This window comes from Carlito syrichta, unplaced genomic scaffold (genome assembly GCF_000164805.1).
Source record: "Carlito syrichta isolate Samal-C Ts95f unplaced genomic scaffold, Tarsius_syrichta-2.0.1 Scaffold303596, whole genome shotgun sequence".
Classification (NCBI taxonomy): domain Eukaryota; kingdom Metazoa; phylum Chordata; class Mammalia; order Primates; family Tarsiidae; genus Carlito; species Carlito syrichta.
The window spans coordinates 1-16,330 of NW_007247692.1; the positions used below are offsets into that span (position 1 = coordinate 1).

The following is a 16,330-nucleotide window of genomic DNA, read 5'->3' on the forward strand; positions in this document are numbered from 1 at the left end:
GCCCCCGCTTCTCCCCCCGCCCCGCGGGCCTGTTGTGTGTTCTCCCGTCGCAGACCCAGGGCTTTGGAACTCGGGAAGAAAGGCTCGCGTGACTTGGTGCCAAAAACTCGGGTTCGGGAGAAGGAGGGAACCCGTGTGGCTGCTTGCCTGGACACCGCGGGCCGGAAGGGCGCCCTGGGCGTGTGTGCCCGTTGCTCCCGGCCTCGGGAGGGGGCACGTCGAGGGTGCACGCGCGCGGCCTGCTCTCCGGACTGCACGGCCGTGCGTGGTCGCCGACCCGGGTGTGGACGAGCCAGACACCGGGGAGATCGACTTCTCGGTCTTGTGGCCTCTGTCCAAAAGATTCCCCACCGCCGAGCGAACTGGCTCTTGTAGGACGTAATTTTTACGCAAGAATCGGTACCCAGCGGTTGGTGAAGCCGTGCTATCCCTAATCGATCGTTCGAATGGTCTTTGATACATTTGCTAGCTGCGTGTCGTGCCTCTGCAAGTTGAACTTGCGAATCTGCTGATGATTTCCTAAATCACGCTTACTCTGGAGGTGGAGACTCGGGAATGTACGTGACCGAAGGCCTAGGGCCGCTGCTGGCTCTTTCCAGGCTCCTGTGCAACTTTTTGGTGGTCAAGCCCTAATTTTCATCAATAAGTTTTTTTAAACCTAGATTATGAATGGTATGGATCTGGGTTGTAAATACGATTGTCCAGAAACTGCACTTTTTTATATATCCATTTTTCCATGATGAAAAATGCTGTTTTACCAATGAGAAAACGGAGGCATGTGGAAGTTAAGATAATTTTTCAGCATCGCACTAGCTTGCTTAGACTGGAACTCAGACCTTTGGGGTCTGAGTGCAGAATTTTTTCTGCTACACAGTTGTAAACATGTGAGTGAGTTCTTAAGTTGTATCCTAATTGAACCGATAACACCTTTATCTTCTAGATACAAAGATATGGTTGGTGTTTATTTGGTTCATTGGGTGGCTTTTAAGAACACTTGGGCAGTTCTAATGTTTTGCTTTCGTTAAAAGTTGTATAACTTAACGATGATGCTTTATCGATGGCATTTGTTCACAGTGAGAAAAATGACAAGGGCTTGTTTTTTGTAGGGCTTGGCCTAGAAAAAAAACCACGAATTACTTAAAAACGAGTAAAAATGCGTAGTTATTCTTGTGGGTTGTGTTTATACCTGGAGCATTTTAGAGCCCGGAGAAGTACTTATACAGCTCTGAGCTTTTAGAAATTAGGTTTTAAAATTCAATATTTATTATTTTAGGAAGATTTTTTTGTTCTGTGCTAATTGCCTTTCAAAGATGTGGAAGGCATCTCTAGTGTCTAGTAGGTGAGAAGTCATTTAATGGACTACTCATCCAAACATGTTTATACAAGGGCATATTAAAATCACATGACATTAAAAGTATCCATTTGAAAACTTGTGTTCTTCAGTGTCTGATAGTAAATGTTGAAATTTGCCTCTGGTACTTAGCTATTTGGTTGCGATGAAATTTTATATGGGAACTTTAAAGGAGTTGTCCCTACAAAGGTATTTTTTGGAAAAACGAAAAACGAAAAACAAACTTTGTTCCTGTTCCTAACAGGCCAGCACCGACGCGGGGACGGCGGGAGCCCTGACACCACAGCACGTTCGCGCTCATTCCTCGCCGGCTTCCCTGCAGCTGGGCGCTGTTTCCCCCGGGACGCTGACCCCCACCGGCGTCGTCTCTGGCCCGGCAGCTACGCCCACCGCTCAGCATCTGCGACAGTCTTCCTTCGAGATACCTGACGACGTTCCTCTGCCAGCCGGCTGGGAGATGGCAAAGACATCTTCTGGTCAGAGATACTTCTTAAAGTAAGTGAAAATAATGGGAGAGGCGGTTTCTAAGAAGAATGGGGCTTGGGAAACAGCACAGTGACGTCAAGATGTGGAATGGCGCTGGCTTTTATGTCTTACTTAATATTTATGTTACGCTCGGATATATTTTCCCCAACTTTTTTTCCAGTTGGGTCTGACCTAGATAACTTTTTTAGCGTGGATAATATTTTGAAAGCCTGATTCTTGGTTCAGAGCCTTTTGACAATCTTCTTTTGTGCCAGTTTGGATATTCTCATTTTGAGTTGGTGCCGAACCTGCTAATTAGCCTGGCATAAAACAGAAAGGCTACCGTGAAAATATTCAGACGCGGAGCATTACAGGAGCAGCATCGACCTTAGGAAACGTGTGTGATGCGGCTATCTTTTAAAATGCTGGTAGAGAAGAACGAGTAAATAAGCAGCACTTTTGGGGTGTCCTCAAGTGCTTTAACTGCAGTTTGATGTGATTTATCAGGTTTTTTCTTCAAAAGGCAAAGAAAATGCTACGGTTTTAGGTTTTTGAGATGCAGTCGCTCCGTTGCAAACTTCCTTCAAGCTAGTAGGTCTTCCGCACAGAATCCCTTTTCTCTGGGAAAATGAAAACGAAGCCATTGGGTAGTTTGTTTTTCATCAGCTTTTTTTGTCTTCAGCAAAATGGCAAAATTGCATTAAGCTGAAAAGACCTAAATGGAATTTTATCTCCTCTAATTTTGAAATTATAGATAAGACTTTAATTTTACCTGGCTTGTTTAGACCAAGCGTACGCAAAATGTTGTCTAAAACTGATTATTCTAGACGGAAATTGATATCTTAAGAAATGCTCACTTACAGTGTTCAATCAGATTGAGATAATAAAGTGAAAAACAGCCCGAGTTCTGATCCCGATCTGTCTAGACTATCTACTCTTATGGCAAATGCAGCATTTAGTTATTAGATCAGATAATACAGCTAAATGATGTTGTTTTGTCATATGAGTCTTAATCTGCGTTTAGTCCTGATTGTCTTTCAGGGTGGGTTGTTACTCTGTAATGTGAGAAAGTTTTGAGGCAGGCTTATTTAGAAGAGCAAAGGGAAAAGGTTCGATCTTGAAATATTCGGACAGTCTTTTACCCCCTTTCCTGCGACTTTTTCTTCTTTTTTAAAATTCAGTTTCTGGAGTCCTGGTATCCATTTCAAAGAGTCAGGTTTCAACCGGAGCAATAAAGGGCCTGAGACTGGAAAGGCACACAAGTCTGGCAAACTCATCTGCATGGGCGAGATCCGTTTGTTCTCCTGCCGACTTCCAAAGTCAATGATTGAAAGAGCTTCTGGCCGAGAGGGATGTGTCGTGAAGGGGAAGGAGTAGAAGCAACCAGGTTGTTAGGAGGAAAAAGAAAGGCTGCACTTTTTTGAACCCCTCCCTGCTGGGTCACATGCTGACCTGGGGAGATTTTTAAACAGCTTAATAGCCTGCTTGCTCGCTTTGGTTGAGGCGGCTTTGGTTGAGGCGGCGGCTAAAAGTATAAGGTTAAGTGGCGGCATGTCTGCTTCTCTTTAGTCTTTGTATCTTGTAATAATTGCTTGTAGGTGACATCTGCCTGCATTTTCATTATTTTGAATGAGTGATCTTTCTTGAGTTGAAATTAATATTCGAGATACAGTTGGCCCTCCGTATGCCTGGGTTCCACATCTGTGGATTCAGCCAACTGTGGAGTGAAAATATTCGGGGGGAAAAATTGCATCTGTACCGAGCCATGTGCAGACTTTTTTCCCTGTCCTTATTCCCTAAACAATACAGTGTAACGACTGGTAGCACATATACATTGTATTGAGTATTGAAAGTAATGCAGAAAAGGTGATTTAAAATCTGGGAGGATGTGTGGAGGTTATATGCAAATACTGTGCTGTTTTGTACAAGAGGCTTGAGCAGCCTCAGATTTGGGCACCTGCAGGAATCCCCCCCCCCCCATATCAGCGGGTGTCTATTTTTAAAAGTTTCCGATGGTTCTTTTTTTTTTTTTGGGAGTTGGAGTCTCCCTCTGTCGCCCAGATTGGAGTGCAGTGGCCGCTCCCAGCCACCGCAGCCTCGACCTCCTGGGCTCCGGCAATCCTTCCACCTCAGCCTTCCAAGTAGCCAGAATTACAGGCATGCGCTACCACGCCCGGCTGATTTTTTGATTTATTGTAGAGATGAGGTCTTGCCAAGTTGCCCAGGCGGGTCTCAAACCCGCGGGCTCAGGCAATCCGCTCACCTCAGCCTCCCAAAGGCACGGGATTACAGGCTGAGCCACCGAGCCCAGCTTTCCAATGGTTCTTACTTGGAGAAGAAGTGTTTCCTTCAAGGCATTGACACCTAAATGGTGGATTAATGATGGGTGCACACAGTCCGCTCCATACACCTTGGTCACACAGTCACCCGCGGGCCTGTCAGGAAGGCTGGCCAGGCCAAAGTCAGCATTATGCTGTGTGAGAAGTGGGTGTAGCAATGAAATGACGCTTACCTGGAAAAGAAAAGGCTGGGAAGAGAAGCCGTCGCCCATGGTCACTCTTTCGGTGTCTCCGAGGGACTGTCGTGTGGAAGCGCAGGTAACAAACGCTCCATGGGAGCGTTTTCTCATACCAGGCTTTTCAGAACGAGAAGGGTTTTCCCAGAGACGTGAGTCTTGGGCAGTAAAAGCAGGTGAAATCACGGTTTGTTGGTACCTGCCGGGGTTGGACAGAAGGCCCCCGAAGCATTGGCTGTGGGAGGTGGGCTGGAGGCTCACACTCTTTCATCTCCTAGAGAGTGCCTGCGTGATGACCGGTATGCCGTTGAGAGGAACCTTGTGAAACAAGATGGTTCACTTTCCCCAGTTGTTAGCTGCCTCCCTGACGTTTGGAGCTGTGTCCTCGGCATATCCAACTTGACTTCTGCGTACCGAGCAGATAATGAGATGAACGCCCTGACTGTGAGTCAAAGATGGCGAGAACAAAGCTCTTGGTACCACGTTTTCACTATCAAAGTTCATTTTTATCCCAATTTTGATGTTTTAAAATCAGGCTGTCTCTTCTTACCCGCTAGGTGTAGAATGAAGATTTAAACTAGTTGCATACATTCCACTCGTTTCCACAGTGAAAAATTCTATTTTGGTGCATCTTTTTAGATATTTACTGGAACTTTGAAGTTACAAAGCATGTCACTTAGATTTGTATTTGGCATGAAAAACTCTGACTGCAGTTGGTCGAAACATGTAAGGTGATGTAACTGGAGAGAACTTAGAAGTGTTGACTTTGGAAACAATGAGTTGTTGCCTCGTGACCATACATGAATGAGTTTTTGAAGTCAGTTGACTCAGCCTCTAGTATCAAGACTGTGTAATTACTGAGCTAGGATAAGCAGGCAGTCGCTGGTATTCTTAAAGTCCTCCTAGGTCAGGTGTGGTGGCTCACTCCTGTAATCCCAGCACTGTGGGAGCCTGAGGTGAGAGGATTGCCTGAGCAACTTGGTGAGCCTCGTCTCTACAATCAGTCAAAAAATGAGCTGGGCGTATGGTGTGTGCCCATAGTTCCAGCTACTTGGAAGGCTGAGGCGGAAGGATCACCTGAGCCCAGCAGGTCAAGGCTGCAGTGGCCCTGAGTGTGCCGCTGCACTCCAGCCTGGGCGACTCCAGAGGGAGACTCCAATTCAGGAAAAAAAAAAAGCCCTTGAGGTTCCTGAGGTCTTCTGGAGAAGACTTGTGTCTTATCTTGGCAGGTGGCAGGATGGTACCAGCTGCGTTTCTTGATGACACGCGTTCAAGCCTGGGAACGTTGTGAAGTTCCAGAGAAAGGCTTTGCCAGGTATACCACATGGGATGGCTGTGCTGCTAGTGAATTTACTGTTTAAAACGAATTTCTTCAGCAGTACATTGAGCTTTTACTGAAAAAGAATTCATTCTCTTTATGACTCTGAGAATTATTGCCTTCTTCAGCTGTCTTATAGTTTTCCTACAGGAAATAGTTCTTCAAGTAGTTGGTCAACAACTTCCTATTTCTTTATAAGCTGCTGAATAACTTCCTGAATTAGTATACTATCATATCCCTGGTTACAAGGAGTGTTTTTACTTGTCAGTTTTATTTTGTTGACTCTGATACCTCATAAGTGTTACCATGTGCAAGAACATGTATTCGTGTTTTCAATGCACCATGTAGGACCTTGTGATTTGCATGGCTTTAGTGATGCTCTTCTAATAAGTTTGAATGATAGTTTTGCTTCATTTCCATTATTTGTCATTTTCTGGATGATTTTGCATTGTTTTTAGACTGAAGAGTCAGATTTTCTTGTGACTGTTATTTGACTAAAAGTTATATTTAGAAAGGGCATTTTCTGAGAATTTTTGACATTGCATGACATAAAACTTAGCTATATTCTAGCATTAAGTGGACTTGACTTGCAGATGTATTAACTGTTGGCAATCAATAGTTTGATTCTTTTTCTGCTGCATATGTTATTTTAGAAATGAATGCTCCAGTGCCCTAATTAAGTTGCCTCAGAAATGTATCAACTAAAGGAGATGAGCTAAAGTTTCTTTCCTTTTTTTTTTTTTTTTTGGAGTCATAGTCTCACTCCGTCTACCAGGCTAGAGTATGGTGGCATGATTATGGCTCACTGCAGCCTCAGCCTCCAGAGCTCAGGTGATCCTTCTACCAAAGCCTCTCTGGTAACTGAGATTGCGGGCGCTAGCCACCATGCCCAGATAATTTATTTGATTTTTTTTTTTTTGTACAGATGAGGTCTTGCTCTGTTGCCCAGACTGGTCTTGAACTCCTGGGCTCAAGCAGTTCTCTCGCCTTGGCCTCCAGAAGAGCTGAGATGACAGGCTTGAACCACCACGTCCAGCCTAAAGTTGCTTGTTATAGTTTTTGATCTTGGGTTTCCCTTCCCAAACACTTGCCCAGTGTATGTTGTTACTGTAATACAGTTTAGATGTTTTTAAAGGAACACTTTTGTAAAGAATAAGACTACGCTGTTTCTTGCTATATCAAACATAACGCAAATGGCCTCCCTTTAATGATGACAAGCTTGTATTTCTGCCTTTAAATGTAGGTTGCAAGCACATACACAAAGCAAAACAAAAACAGCTCAAATTGCAATCACAAAGCATTTCCCTGTCTGCGGGAGGGCCGGTGCCTGCCTGTTTGTCTGGCTGTTGAGGCTGAGTGGAGAGAGAAGAAAGTATGGCCTCAGCTCTCAAAGAAAAAAGCAAAACCTGGCTTCCACTCGGCAGGTGGGTGTCCCAGGGAAGAGTGGTGGCCAGGCTATAGGGAGAAAAGCCCTGGAGGAACTGGGTTCAGCAGTGGCAAAAGAAAAGCAGTTGGAAGGCAGCGGAGGTGACAAAGTCAATAGGATATGGAGAGTAATGTATTCCCTGGGGAAAATCGTGACTATTTTTAGTGTATTTAATTTTAAGATATTCCAGATTTTTAATTTAGGATTTTTGTGGGGTTTTTTGAATCATAATTTCACTCTGTTGCCCAGGCTAGAGTGCAGTGTCACGCTCACAGCCACTGCAGCCTCGACCCACTGGGCTCAGGTGATCCTTCCACCTCAGTTATCTAAGTAGCTGGAGCTACAGGCACACGCCATCACACCCGGCTTATTTCTTGATTTATTGTAGAGACGAAGTCTCACCAAGTTGCCCAGGCTGGTCTCGAAACTGTGAGCTCATGCAGTTCTCTCATCTCAGCCTCTCAAAGTGCTGGGATTATAGGCATGAGCCACTGTGCCTGGGCTAATTTAAGATACATTTAAAATTATTTAAGAAATTTAATTTTAAGAAACTAGATGTTTAAATGTAACAAGCTCAATTAGCTGCAAGATGGTAGGCTAATTTTTTTTTTAAATAACTTTTTAAATGTCCCTTTCCAAAAGCCTCATGTTAACCATTTTTTAAAAAAATACCAAAAAAGCCAAGGTAGTATTTGAATAGTTGAAACTTAAACCAAAGCAAAAAACCCCCACAACTTTCTGCAACCCTGAGAGCAGTCCTCCTTAGAAATGTAGATAGATACTTTGTAGTTAGAAAAATAATATCAATTCGCTTCCTGCAGTAGCAGTGCAGTCATGAGTCTCCATTGCCTCTTACCTTGAGGCTTTTGAGAAGTTAGCTCTCAACCTCTTAGTTGCCAAAGTGTATGGTTGGCGTTTAGGCTTAGGACACATCAAAGTGCAGTCACTTAACCAAGTCAGTTGTGAAGACTGAAGATTATTCAAAGTTAATTTGCTCCCTTCTATAATGGCATCGTTTAGCCATTAATTATGGCTTGGAAGTTTAATAACAATCAAGACGCGTTGTATAAAGGAAGGTCTTAAGGGGCTGCGTGGATCCCTCACTGTGGTTTCTAAGTGATGCACTTCGTACAAAGAAGGCTCTGATTCCAGGATTCATCAGAACGTCAAGCCGTGAAAGGTCCATTGCTGCTTGATGGAGAATTACTTCACGGTTGGGGCTGCTCGAGTCACGTGGCACCCGGTTTCCTGGGAACACATTCTGCCACCTCGAAAGTACTTTTATTTACATAGTGCTTGACCTCTTCCAAGGGCAGACAAAGAAGTTTGGTATAATCATATCCGTTTTTTCTTTTCTCCCATAATATTCTAGACAAGCTCAGTGGTCACTAGTGTGGTTCTCACTTGTCTCTCAGTGTCAGAAGGATCAGTCTTTAACACCCCACAGCACGAGCTCTTGTTTTTCTGAGTGACGTTTCACATTCATAACATAACACACGTGGGAGCATCTGATCGCCAACAGATATTCTCAGCGCTCTACTTGTGGCTGTTGTTATTACTGTCTTTGTCACTTTCATGTGTATGTCTACTACTTCGTGGGATCGCGTTGGTCACTAGATAAGCTCTTCAGCCAGATTTGGGGGTGGGTGAAGGGTATTTTTTTTTTTTTTTTGAGTTGGAGTCTCCGTCGTCCAGACTGGGGTGCACTGGCACGCTCACGGCCACCCCAACGTCAACCTGCCAGGCTCTGACGTTCCTTCCACCTCAGCCTTCCAAGTAGCCGGAACTATAGGCACGCACTACCATGCCCGGCTAGTTTTTGATTTGTTGTAGAGATGAGGTCTCGCCAGGTTGCCTGGGCTGGTCTCAAACCCGCGAGCTTAGGCAATCCACTCGACTTGGCCTCCCAAAGTGCTGGGATGACAGGCTGAGCCACCAAGCCCAGCCAGGTATGTTATTAAAAGCACCTTCCTTCTTCTTGCTGTTGCTTACCTAACCAAAATGGAGGAAGTGTTTGTTTGTTTGTTTTCCGAGTAAGGGCTTTATTTGACCAATTTCTGCCTTTAGAGAGATGTGCTCCAGGCCATGTCATTGATAACCGTAGGTGTGTTCTAGCCATGGTTGGGGGGGGAGGTGTGAGAGAGAGTGTGTGTGGATGTGTGTGTGTGTGTGTGTGTGTGTGTGTGTATCACCCGAGGAAAAGGGGGACTAATGCGTACAATTTTTAAAATTTTTTAAATTAAGTTTTTTTAAATTATAGAAGTAACATTTGTAAGAGTGAAATGGAAACGTCAGGAAAAGAGCCAGGGAAAAGCAGGCACCAACATCTGCCAGTGAGCGGCATCTGAGGCACATCACGCTCTTGTGTGCAAATGTGTGTTTTGAGGCTTAATTTCCAGGGGAATAATCGATATGTTGGGTTAGAAAACCCCTTAATACTAAAAGGTTCATAAGAAAGATCAGCAGCATCAGGAGCATTTCCTGAAGGGTTAAAAGGAGGGCAGAGGCTCACTTTTCTTCATCTCTGGCTCTCTTTCTCCAGAGGCAAATGCTTTCCATTCCTTTTAGATGTTTTCCCTCTGATATTCTTAAAAATTCGAAATTTAAGATGACAGGCGGAGACTCTCGCCTGTCATCTGTACTTGGGACACTTAGGCTGGAGGACTAACTGAACCCAGGGGTTCGAGACCAGCCTGGACAACATGGCGAGACCTCGTCTCTACAATAAAATCAAAAAATTAGCCAGATGTGGTGGCGTGTCCACGGTTCCAGCTACTTGGAAGGCTGAGGTGGAAGGATCGCCAGAGCCCAGTAGATCAAGACTGTGGTAGCAGTAATTGTGCCACTGCACTCCGGCCTGGGCGACAAAGTGAGACTCTAACTCAAAAAGAAAAAAAACTCCATGTTTTAAAAATATAGTAGTTCCGGCTACTTGGAAGGCTGGGGCGGGAGGATTGCCGGAGCCTAGCAGGTTGAGGCTGCAGTGGCCATGAGTGTGTCCAGCCTGGGCGACAGAGTGAGACTCCAACTCAAAAAAAAAAATTACGCTGCTGTTTCCTGAACTTTCGGCATCTTTCAAAATCCTCCTGTCCTTAATCTTCCCAATGTAATCACTGTATATATTGTTAGATACTTTTAGATTATGACTAGGTTTACCCCACACCTAAGCCATAATATGCAGTGATTTTTCTGAATACCTTTTTTTTTTCCAGACTGGTTCTCTGTTGCCCAGGCTGGAGGACAGTGGTACGATCACAGCTCACTGCAATCTCGAATTCCTGGGCTCACACAATCCTCCTGCCTCAGCCTCCCAAGTAGCTAGGACGACAGGCGTGCACCAACATGCGAGGCTGAGTTTGTTTATTTTGTGGAGACAGGGGTCACCGGATGTTGCCCAAGCTCCGCCTCAAGGGATCCCTCAACCTTCCAAAGTGCTGGGAGTGCTGGGATGACAGGTGTGAGCCACTGCTCCAGGCTGCCTTGATTTCTTGTTTGCATTTCTGTTGGCTCTTCATCCCGCTTTGAGGCAACTCTAAGAGTTCTTGGCCTTCCTGCTCTGGGTAGACTGTAACCTCAGGATGGTCCCGCGAGGAGGTCTCTTCTTGGCTGTCACCCTGGGGTCTCCATGAAACTCCTCTCGGTGAGACACCATGCTTCTCTTGCTAGATTTCCTTTCTCTTTGCGGTTGCTGCTCCCCCAGAAATGTGCAGAGAGGAAGGCTGCGTGGGAGGTGGCTGACGCGGTCTTCCCTGTCTGAAAGTCCCTTTACCCCTGAAACCTGAATTTAGTTATTTTCCCTTGGAGTTTTGAAGGCATTGCCCCGTTTCATTCTGGCTCCCAGTTTTCCAAATGAGAAGTTAAACCTGATTGCTTCCCTTGGAGATTTTAGTGTTTTGTTCTCTACCTTTGGGGGTCTGAAATGTCATGATGTGCCTTGGTACGGACTTGTGAAAAATCATCGTGAAGAATGCGTGGTCTGGAAACCTGGACTTCAGTGTGAAAGATGCCCCTTAAAGTCTTGCTTTGCAGTTGCCCCAAAGGAATGTTCCAAGACTGTCTTGCGGTCCTGGACAATGTTTCTTTAATTAGTTCTTGGGTGACTTCTAGTCTGTTTTGTCTGTTCTCTTTTTCTAGAATTCTTGCTAGTCAGTGTAACTCTTCCGTTTTCTCGTCTGGTCCCACTGTTTTCTTTCAGTTATCCGCCCTTTGTTGTGCTTTCTGGGTCTTTAACGTTTTTCAACTTTAACTTTTATTTATTTATTTATTTTTGAGTTGGAATCTCACTCTGTCAACCAGGCTAGAGTGCAGCGACATGCTCGCAGCCATCATAGCCTCAACCTGCTGGGCTCCGGTGATCCTTCTGCCTCAGCCTTCCAAGTAGCTGGAACTACAGGTGTGCGCCACCATGCCCGGCTTGTTTTTTGATTTATTGTAGAGGTGAAGTCTTGCCATGTTACCCAGGCTGGTCTCGAACCAGGGGGCTCAGGCAATTCTCTCACCCCCACTTCCCAAAGTCCGGGGATTACAGACTTGAGCTACCGCGCCTGACTAACTTTAACTTTTAATTTTTCAGGTTTTTTTTTTTCCCGCAAAGAGATTTGTTATTCCTAATTCCCAGGGCCTCTTTTCTGAGCTCATTATTTGTTATTGGTAATAATGTGCTGTTCTTATTTCACACATGTAGACATCTCTCTCTGAGGATGTTCTGCAGTGTGTTTCTCATTGCATTTCTTTGGCTCCCTTCATTGTCTCAGTGGGTCTCGCTGGAGAGTAGTGCCACAGGGACCAAGCCCCGCAGTTGTGGGGCCCGAATGCCAGCGTCTTAGGACTTTCCTTTATAGATGGTGGCCAGTTTGCTTGGATAAAAGCCTTCTAGAGTGCACCAGTGGTGATGGGAGTTGAGACTAACGGCCAGCGTCGTGAAGCCTCACTGAGTGGGGTTTCACCGGTGCCCATAGCTGTGCCAGGGTCTGAATCCAGCGCCCCCGTGTCCATTTCTCTGGAACCTAAATATCCCATCTCCTGCTTGGACTGGACAGGGTATGTGCTGCATTTTCAAACAGTTGTATATAAGTTGCGTTTTTGTGAATTCGATCTGTACTTACTGGGTTGACAGTTTTCTAAGCCCGTAATGGTAACTGTTAGCACTTTTGTATGATTTGACTTAAACATTACAAGATTACTTTTTTGTGTGTGTGTTGGAGTCTCATTCTGTTGCCCAAACTGGAGTGCAGTGGCCGCTCCCGGCCACCGCAGCCTCAACCCGCTGGGCTCCGGCGATCCTTCCGCCTCAGCCTTCCAAGTAGCTGGAACTACAGGCACACGCTACCACGCCCGGCTGATTTTTTGATTTATTGTAGAGATGAGGTCTTGTCAAGTTGACCAGGCAGGTCTCAAACCCGCGGGCTCAGGCAATCCATTCACCTTGGCCTCCCAAAGTGCTGGGATTACAGGCAGAGCCACTGAGCCCAGCCACAAGATTATCTTTTAAATTTTATTTTGCTTTTTTTAAATTTTGAGTTGGGGTCTCACTCTGTCACATAGGCTGGAGTGTAGAGGCACAGTCATGACTCACCAAAGCCTTGGCCTCCTGGGCTCAGGTGATCCTCTTAGCTCAGCCTCCTGAGTAGCTGGGACTACAGGCATGTGCTACCACACCCGACTAATTTTTTAAAATTTTTTTGTAGAGACAAGGTCTTGCTACATTGCCCAGACAGCTCTCGAATGCCTTGGGCTTAAGCAGTCCTCCTGCCTCGACATCCCAAAGCAGTGGGATTATAGGCATGAGCCACTGCACTCGGCCTTACAAGATCACTTTTTACTGAATCCTGAAGTAAATGCTTTTTTTTTTTGAGTTGGAGTCTCACTCTGTCACCCAGACTGGGGGCAGTGACATGCCTCTTGGCCATCACATCCTCGACCTGCTGGGCTCCAGCGAGCCTTCCACCTCAACCTTCCAAGGAACCAGAACTACAGGTGTGCACTGCCACGCCCAGCTAAGTTTTGATTTGTTGTAGAGACGAGGTCTCGCCAAGTTGCCTGGGCTGGTCTCGAACCCACAGGCTCAGGAATTTCACTCGCCTCGGCCTCCCAAAGTGCTGGGATTACAGGCTGAGCCACCAAGCCTGGCCAAGTAAATGCTTTTACCGGAAAGATAATTCAATTATATTTGTCCCCATTTGTATCAGTTTTGCTAGCTTAAATGTTTTCCTGTTAGATTTTCTTTCTTTTTTGAGTTGGAGTCTAACTCTGTTGCCCAGGCTGGAGTGCAGTGGCACACTCATGGTGAGTGCAGTGGCACCTTCGTGGCCACTGAAGCCTTGACCTGCTGGGCTCAGGTAGGTGATCCTCCCCCCTCTGCCTTCCAAGTAGCCGGTAATACAGGCACACACCACCATGCCTGGCTAATTTTTTGATTTATTGTAGAGATGAGGTCTCACCAAGTTGCCCAGGCTGGTCTCGAACCCATGGGCTCAGACAGTCCTCTCACCTCAGCCTCCCAAAGTGCTGGGACTGCAGGCATGAGCCATCGCTCCCAGCCACTTTTTTTTAAAGAAAAAAAAAAAACTGGTGAAGAGTTGTCCAAATACAGATGTTTCTGTTTTTTCTCTACACATGTTCAGACTGATACACGTTACGTTTCCCAAATTATATAGTTTGGATGGGCTCTAAATGATGTAATAGGACCCCTTCTAGCCCCTCCCAGCTGGGGGGGTGTGCACCGATTTTCCTGTTTAGTGCAAGTCTCTTCTCACGGGTGGGGAAAGGATCCCTGTTTCTTTGCGATGGTACGTAAGTCTCACTGTCATCTGTATCAGGGCAAAGGGTGCCCGCTGTGTGCCTGTCTTGTCTTCAGCTTTGAGGTAGTGCCCATCATGCTACAGATCAGAATTCGCCCATCAGTAACATACTACAGATAAGAATTCGTGCAGCTCGTCCGTTGACTGACTTGCTCTCCTCCTTCAAATGCTGGGTGATTTTTCTCAAAAAAAGGCCCAGTGGGTTCTGCTGATACATGGTGGGTAGCTTGCTGTTGATGTAGTTACAGTCTCTCTCTCCCTCTCCTTTCTGTTGTTTTCTTGGCACTCACTGTATGTGCTTGTGGTCTCTTGCGTGTGTACATCGTATGTGGTGGTTTCGTGTAACAGGCGTTCTAAGAGTTTGCTGGGTCTCACTCTGGAGCTGGGACAGAATTGATCACATGTCATTCATGATGACCTGGACGGGTCTCGGAACTGCATTAGAGGGCGACTGTTTCATTGCCTTTTCTTGGGTGACCACGTCTCACTGTTGGGGCTGCCGTGAGTGTGTTGGAGACAGAGCTTGCCCTCTGTGGTCAGTGTCATGTGTGTAGCTCTGGATAGATTTGTCAGCAGATACAACCCCTCTCTGCTCGATTATTTCAGAGTCCAGTGACCCTGATTGGTAGCTGTAGTTTCTGCATAATTATTGCCCTTTTCACTCTTGAAAATTGGGCGATAAATTTCATGGGCTCATTCTGGGCTGAAAAGCTTGTAACTAGAGTATTTTACTTTGTGTATTCTAATGTTAATTTTATGAGTTTGAGATTATTCTTAAAATAACTGGGACTGCTAAAAAAAAAAAAAAGGATACTGTGTATTTCCTGGGTAGAAATTAACAGTTCTGCTTTAGGGTGTTGTAAATGTTGGTCCTTGGACAGTGAGTCTCTGTCTGCTTTAGAATTACATGAATAAATCCAGTGAATAAAATGCTGCTGTTAGAAAAGCGAAACCAGTGAGCAGACCACCGTGGGAGTCCAGGGGCAGTGGTGAGGGGGTCGCAGTGGTGCCCGTGTGGAGAGACAGTGATCACGGCATGTGTGTGGAATTAGCATTTCACCACAGTGTCTGTGGAGATAAGGAGTCCGGAGTTCCGGTGACCCCAGAGGGCTTGCCCTCCCCTCCCCGAGTGACCTTGCATCTTAAAAGAGTCCTCACTGCGGCTGTTCATAGCAGTGAACTTTGCACTCTGCCTTTGAGCGTTTTTTGCAACTTATTTTAGTTTTTGAGTTGGAGTCTCACTCTGTCGTCCAGGCTGGGGTGCAGTGGCACGCCGCTCACAGTCACCTCAGCCTTAACCTGCTGGGCTCTAGCGATCCTTCCACCTCAGCCTTCCAAGGAGCCAGAACTACAGGCGTGCGCTACAGTGTCTGGCTAATTTTTTATTCACTGTAGAGACGAGGTCTTGCCAGGTTGCCCTGGCTGGTCTCGAACCCACGGGCTCAGGTAATCCACTCACCTCTGCCTCCCAAAGTGCTGGGATTACAGGGTGAGCCACAGAGCCCGGGCACCTTTTGCTTTCTGATTTCAAGGTGCCAGACCAGTACTTTACTGCCATACCTACTTATTACTGCTCTGATTTTAAAATATCAAAATATTCTACACAGCATGTACTATATGTGCAGATGTATGATTGAGAGTTCAGCCTTTTTACATCTCAATTATTATTCTGTTACTTAGAGGTACGCACTCTGTCCTAATATGCTATGGCATATCCTTCCCTTTTCAAAGCTGTTACATATATATATACAAAATAGGTGCCTAAAGCATACTTGTTTTGTGCATCTCTTTTAGTTACCTACTGTTGCATAACAAGGTACCCCAAAACTTGTGGCTTGAAACAACAGTTTTATTGTCTCTCAGGCTTTTGCGGGTCAAGAATTCATTCAAGGCGCAGCTGAGTGATTTTTTTTTTTCACACAGCACCGATGGAGGTCACTCATTGTCATTTAGCTGGTAGACTGTGTCCAAAGATGGCTTCACTCAGAGGTCTTGTGTGTGAGTGTTGGTGGCTGGAAGGCCAGGCACAGCTGGGGCTCTTACCAGACTGCCCACATGGCAATTCCAGCATGATGGACTCAAGGTGGCTAAGTTTCTTAAGTGGCCGCCGAGGATTCCTGGAGAGAGGACTCCAAGAGGCCTGGACACAATGTCATGTCTCTTACAACCTAACCTTGGAGGACACCTCGTTCTATTAGGCCAGTAACCAAGACCAGCATGGATTCAAGCCCTCAAGGAATTAGCTTCATCTTCAGTGAGACGACTTAGCGAAAAACGGGCAGTCGTTTTTAACTTGCTCCAGTCCTTAAATCAGTTTTCCTTAATTTTTAGCTTTATATAAGTGAAATGATTCTGAAATGCTTTTGCAAGTTGCTTCTTTTGATCAGCTTTGTGAACTTTGTGATGTTCGTGTTTAGTTCATGACTGCACAGTGGAGTTCTTTCCATAACCGTAT

General features: G+C 45.7%; 1 protein-coding gene across 2 annotated transcripts in view; it reads left to right on the top strand.

Annotated features, from left to right (window-relative positions):
- The first annotated feature begins 1,580 nt into the window (after positions 1-1,580).
- Positions 1,581-16,330, top strand: part of YAP1 (Yes associated protein 1) — a 119,472-nt gene continuing 104,722 nt past the window's right edge. The window contains exon 1 of one of the 2 annotated variants that reach the window (XM_008058695.2): positions 1,581-1,846. In XM_008058695.2, coding sequence (XP_008056886.1) covers positions 1,809-1,846 — 38 coding nt within the window. In that variant the 5' untranslated portion in view covers positions 1,581-1,808. The remainder of the gene's footprint in view (positions 1,847-16,330) is intronic. The other variant, XM_021712673.1, reaches the window with a different exon arrangement.